A 6,580-nucleotide genomic window follows, 5' to 3' on the forward strand; every position below is an offset into this window, starting at 1 on the left:
GGAAAGATGTACACGTTCGTAAGTACTTGCGTAACTGCTTCATGACTCCGGCCCCCCGGGAGAGATTTGAGGTCGAAGCTGGAGCAATGCGGAGAGTTTTTCACATGATGAAAGTACACGTAGCAGTAAATAGCTAATCTAGGAGTTACACAGCTGCTGCGGGCTACATCCTTGGTATGTAGTAGATATGTAGGTGATATGTAATAGATATGATAGAGGAAAATATGTTGGGAATCGGTAAAATGGACAACCGAGAATTAGAAAGGCGGGGTCCAAGAGCTCGCAGCTCGACCCTTCAGGCACAAACAGTAAACGCACACAAGGACACGAACACACACGAACTGAAAGAAAGGATGACGAGGCAGCAATAATAAACACGAAAAACAAGTGAAATAATCACTAATACAATATTCCCCAGACAACACCAGACAGCAAGAACAACAACACAGCAGGAGGGCGAGTGGCACAGCTGCTCAAAAGAAACCGTAGGTTTATAAGAGAAGTCTTGAGAAGGATCCCAGTAACAGCCACCGGCTCACCAATTACTGTAGAGGAAGGGAACAATTAGTTATGACAGTGACTTACAAACTTCTAGAGAATCCCAGAGAACACATACAAGAATACAAGAGAATAGAGCCTCCATAAATATTATACAGAGTGTGGCTGAATCTTTGCTTAGATTTAGAGCAAAGTTACTGTAATGGGAGATTTCAATCCTCGGCAGATTAACATGGACTCAATATATCCAAGAGAAGGGACCGGGAAGGGATGGAACATGGAAACAAAAACTGGTAGAATTTGCAGAAAGAAACTTCCTAATACAACATGTTAGAGAGGAAACAGGAAAAAAAGGGGGAGACTGACTTGGAAGATTGAACCTAGTCTTCACCCAAAGCGAAATGGACATAGGAACATTTAGAATGAAATCCCAATAGGGACAAGTGACCACGTGTGTACTGGCATTTGACCGTGTAGTTATTATGAAGGCTGTGGCAAGCAGGAAGAAGACAGAGGAACACAAGACAAGCACCACAAGGTCAGAGAATTCTTAAAAAGAACACCCTGGAAGAACAAACTACGGGAAAATACATTACAAATTATAGACTTCATAACTTGTGAAGTCCAGAATGCCTGGCAGGCATAATAGACGTCATAACTTGTCAATTCAAAGAAGCTGAAAGATTTATCCCACCCATAAGGAATAAAGCTGTCAAGAGCATGGACAAAATACATGGAACACTGAACAGAGGAAAACAACGACATATATACAAGAGCGAACGAATAAACAGGAATTCAGAGAACAGCAGAGAAGCAATATGCATCCAAGGCCAAGGATGAGCGGAAGTTACTATATGGCCACAAGCGCTATATGGCCACAAGCACTATATGGCCACAAGCGCTATATGGCCTCAAGCACTATATGGCCACAAGCACTATATGGCCACAAGCGCTATATGGCCTCAAGCACTATATGGCCACAAGCACTATACGGCCACAAGCACTATATGGCCACAAGCGCTATATGGCCACAAGCGCTAAATGGCCACAAGCACTATATGGCCACAAGCGCTATATGGCCACAAGCACTATATGGCCACAAGCGCTATATGGCCACAAGCGCTATATGGCCACAAGCACTATATGGCCACAAGCGCTATATGGCCACAAGCACTATATGGCCACAAGCACTATATGGCCACACGCACTATATGGCCACAAGCACTATATAGCCACAAGCACTATATGGCCACAAGCACTATATGGCCACAAGCAATATATGGCCACAAGCACTATATGGCCACAAGCGCTATATGGCCACAAGCACTATTTGGCCACAAGCACTATATGGCCACAAGCGCTATATGGCCACAAGCACTATATGGCCACAAGCACTATATGGCCACAAGCACTATATGGCCACAAGCGCTATATGGCCACAAGCACTATATGGCCACAAGCACTATATGGCCACAAGCGCTATATGGCCACAAGCGCTATATGGCCACAAGCACTATATGGCCACAAGCACTATATGGCCACAAGCGCTATATGGCCACAAGCGCTATATGGCCACAAGCACTATATGGCCACAAGCACTATATGGCCACAAGCGCCATATGGCCACAAGCGCCATATGGCCACAAGCACTATATAGCCACAAGCACTATATGGCCACAAGCACTATATAGCCACAAGCACTATATGGCCACAAGCACTATATGGCCACAAGCGTTATATGGCCACAAGCACTATATAGCCACAAGCACTATATGGCCACAAGCACTATATGGCCACAAGCGTTATATGGCCACAAGCACTATATAGCCACAAGCACTATATGGCCACAAGCACTATATTGCCACAAGCGTTATATGGCCACAAGCACTATATGGCCACAAGCACTATATGGCCACAAGCACTATATGGCCACAAGCACTATATGGCCACAAGCACTATATGGCCACAAGCACTATATGGCCACAAGCACTATATAGCCACAAGCACTATATGGCCACAAGCGTTATATAGCCACAAGCACTATATAGCCACAAGCACTATATGGCCACAAGCACTATATGGCCACAAGCGTTATATAGCCACAAGCACTATATGGCCACAAGCGTTATATGGCCACAAGCACTATATGGCCACAAGCGCTATATGGCCACAAGCACTATATGGCCACAAGCGCTATATGGCCACAAGCACTATATGGCCACAAGCACTATATGGCCACAAGCACTATATGGCCACAAGCACTATATGGCCACAAGCACTATATGGCCACAAGCACTATATAGCCACAAGCACTATATGGCCACAAGCACTATATGGCCACAAGCGTTATATGGCCACAAGCTCTATATAGCCACAAGCACTATATGGCCACAAGCGTTATATGGCCACAAGCACTATATGGCCACAAGCACTATATAGCCACAAGCACTATATGGCCACAAGCGTTATATAGCCACAAGCACTATATGGCCACAAACGTTATATAGCCACAAGCACTATATGGCCACAAGCGTTATATAGCCACAAGCACTATATGGCCACAAGCACTATATGGCCACAAGCACTATATAGCCACAAGCAATATATGGCCACAAGCAATATATGGCCACAAGCACTATATGGCCAAAAGCACTATATGACCACAAGCGCTATATGGCTACAAGCACTATATGGCCACAAGCACTATATGGCCACAAGCACTATATAGCCACAAGCAATATATGGCCACAAGCACTATATGGCCACAAGCACTATATGGCCACAAGCACTATATAGCCACAAGCAATATATGGCCACAAGCACTATATAGCCACAAGCGCTATATGGCCACAAGCGCTATATGGCCACAAGCACTATATGGCCACAAGCACTATATGGCCACAAGCAATATATGGCCACAAGCACTATATTGCCACAAGCGTTATATAGCCACAAGCACTATATGGCCACAAGCACTATATGGCCAGAAGCACTATATGGCCACAAGCAATATATGGCCACAAGCACTATATGGCCACAAGCGTTATATAGCCACAAGCACTATATGGCCAGAAGCACTATATGGCCACAAGCAATATATGGCCACAAGCACTATATTGCCACAAGCGTTATATAGCCACAAGCACTATATGGCCACAAGCACTATATGGCCACAAGCGCTATATGGCCACAAGCGTTATATAGCCACAAGCGTTATATAGCCACAAGCACTATATGGCCACAAGCACTATATGGCCACAAGCACTATATGGCCACAAGCGTTATATGGCCACAAGCGTTATATGGCCACAAGCGCTATATGGCCACAAGCACTATATGGCCACAAGCGTTATATGGCCACAAGCGCTATATGGCCACAAGCGCTATATGGCCACAAGCACTATATGGCCACAAGCGCTATATGGCCACAAGCACTATATGGCCACAAGCACTATATGGCCACAAGCGCTATATGGCCACAAGTGCTATATGGCCACAAGCACTATATGGCCACAAGCACTATATGGCCACAAGCACTATATGGCCACAAGCACTATACGGCCACAAGCACTATACGGCCACAAGCACTACATGGCCACAAGTGCTATATGGCCACAAGCGGTATATATAGCCACAAGCACTATATGGCCACAAGCACTATATGGCCACAAGCGCTATATGGCCACAAGTGCTATATGGCCACAAGCACTATATGGCCACAAGCACTATATGGCCACAAGCACTATATGGCCACAAGCACTATACGGCCACAAGCACTACATGGCCAGAAGTGCTATATAGCCACAAGCGCTATATAGCCACAAGCACTATATGGCCACAAGCACTATATGGCCACAAGCGCTATATGGCCACAAGCACTATATGGCCACAAGCACTATACGGCCACAAGCACTATATAGCCACAAGCACTATATGGCCACAAGCACTATATGGCCACAAGCACTATATGGCCACGAGCATTATATGACCACAAGTGCTATATAGCCACAAGCGGTATATAGTCACAAGCACTATATAGCCACACGCACTATATGGCCACAAGCACTATATGGCCACAAGTGCTATATGGCCACAAGCACTATATGGCCACAAGCGCTATATGGCCACAAGCACTATATGGCCACAAGCACTATATGGCCACAAGCACTATATGGCCACAAGCACTATATGGCCACAAGTGCTATATAGCCACAAGCGGTATATAGCCACAAGCGGTATATAGTCACAAGCACTATATGGCCACACACACTATATGGCCACAAGCGCTGTATAACCACAAGCGCTGTATAGCCACAAGCGTTGTATAGCCACAAGCGTTGTATAGCCACAAGCGTTGTATAGCCACAAGCGTTGTATAGCCACAAGTGCTATATAGCCACAAGCGTTGTATAGCCACAAGTGCTATATAGCCACAAGCGCTGTATAGCCACAAGTGCTATATAGCCACAAGCGCTGTATAGCCACAAGTGCTATATAGCCACAAGCGTTGTATAGCCACAAGTGCTATATAGCCACAAGCGCTGTATAGCCACAAGCGTTGTATAGCCACAAGTGCTATATAGCCACAAGCGTTGTATAGCCACAAGCGTTGTATAGCCACAAGCGTTGTATAGCCACAAGTGCTATATAGCCACAAGCGTTGTATAGCCACAAGTGCTATATAGCCACAAGCGTTGTATAGCCACAAGTGCTATATAGCCACAAGCGCTGTATAGCCACAAGCATTGTATAGCCACAAGTGCTATATTGCCACAAGCGCTGTATATTATAGCCAGAAGCGTTATAGCCACAAGCGCTGTATAGCCACAAGCGCTGTATAGCCACAAGCGCTGTATAGCCACAAGTGCTGTATAGCCACAAGTGCTGTATAGCCACAAGCGCTGTATAGCCACAAGTGCTATACAGCCACAAGCATTACAGCCACAAATGGAAAATGGTGTCGTTAAATGAACGTGATCAGGTTACACTCGTGTTTTAAGCAATATGTCTGTGGTATGTTGAAAAAGACAGAAAAGGTAAAGGAAAAGGTGTAAGAAAAAAGGTGTTTTTATACCATTGAGTAGAATAATAATAATAATAATAATAATAATAATAATAATAATAATAATAATAATAATAATAATAAGGTAGGAGCACACACATTCTGTTTATTTGTGTTAGTTTAAAAAATAGGGATGTCGGGTAGGCAGTTCCACATTTTGTTTTTATTAGGTTTTTTTTACAGTAAAGAAGTAGGTGAGTGTAACTGTTCCTCTCGCCACCTCAGCTTTCATAGTTGCCTGTCAGCCACCTTATCAGTCATAAGAGATCTCTTCTTCTGAGTTGTAGGAGTTCAACACGTGGTGGTTGAGAGCGGTTACTCATATATCTGGAGTATACAGTATACATCCTCTAGGCTACTAGTGTGTTTACATCAGAGAAGCGGGCGCTCCAGCCCAAGCCCCCCCACGTTCACTTCACACCCCCTCTGAGGTTTGGCACTTGCATGCATGTCTCGGTATTCAGAACAAACAAGTAGTTAAGTGTGTAAACCCATTTTATATATAATTTTATTATTTTATTAAACACTAAGACATTTACAACGACAGTTTATAATAATAATTAAAAAATGTGCAAACATCGTTCTTTCCCCAAGTAATTTTTAAGAGTAACGAACCTTGTCGTATACTAGTCTTCAATCTTCTTATAACAAATCAAATCAATGCTAGTGTGAGTTTTACACCTCATAACGTAACGAGGCCATCATGCAGACACTGTTCTATTATCTTCTGCGGGTGCGCCCACACTCTCGTCTACCTCCACGACTGTAGGAATAGGACGGGATGAGATAACCCCCTGACTCATTAACAGTTCTAAGCGGGATTCATCTTTTACATCAAGGAGCGGTCTTTCACCTTCATCCAGTTTGTCTAAAAAACACATCACCAGCTCTGCACAGTTAGTTTCTCCAATGAGCGGTAATAAATCCTTTGAGAACTTTACATATTCGCTTAGCGCTGCTCTCATAGTAGTGAATGGGAAGCTGATTGTATTAACCATCCCGTTGAAATATCCAAGTCCT

The 6,580-nt window shown here is 44.3% G+C and overlaps 3 protein-coding genes across 3 annotated transcripts; all 3 read left to right on the forward strand.

The window, feature by feature from the left end:
• Positions 1-2,338: 2,338 nt before the first annotated feature.
• LOC138352500 (uncharacterized) lies at positions 2,339-2,869 on the forward strand. The gene has a single exon (XM_069305001.1). It carries the CDS (start codon positions 2,339-2,341, stop codon positions 2,867-2,869), a length of 531 nt encoding a protein of 176 aa, XP_069161102.1.
• A 472-nt stretch (positions 2,870-3,341) lies between these two features.
• LOC138352502 (uncharacterized) lies at positions 3,342-3,719 on the forward strand. The gene has a single exon (XM_069305002.1). It carries the CDS (start codon positions 3,342-3,344, stop codon positions 3,717-3,719), a length of 378 nt encoding a protein of 125 aa, XP_069161103.1.
• A 13-nt stretch (positions 3,720-3,732) lies between these two features.
• On the forward strand, positions 3,733-4,299 carry LOC138352503 (uncharacterized). Its single transcript, XM_069305003.1, has one exon. The coding sequence runs from the start codon at positions 3,733-3,735 to the stop codon at positions 4,297-4,299; it is 567 nt and encodes a 188-aa protein (XP_069161104.1).
• Positions 4,300-6,580: the final 2,281 nt, after the last annotated feature.

The sequence above is a fragment of the Procambarus clarkii genome, chromosome 53 (genome assembly GCF_040958095.1).
Source record: "Procambarus clarkii isolate CNS0578487 chromosome 53, FALCON_Pclarkii_2.0, whole genome shotgun sequence".
NCBI classification, from domain to species: domain Eukaryota; kingdom Metazoa; phylum Arthropoda; class Malacostraca; order Decapoda; family Cambaridae; genus Procambarus; species Procambarus clarkii.

Coding starts and splice junctions, on each gene's coding strand:
- LOC138352500 (XM_069305001.1), top strand. CDS start 2,339: ATGGCCACAAGCACTATATTGCCACAAGCGTTATATGGCCACAAGCAC.
- LOC138352502 (XM_069305002.1), top strand. CDS start 3,342: ATGGCCACAAGCGCTATATGGCCACAAGCACTATATGGCCACAAGCAC.
- LOC138352503 (XM_069305003.1), top strand. CDS start 3,733: ATGGCCACAAGCACTATATGGCCACAAGCACTATATGGCCACAAGCGT.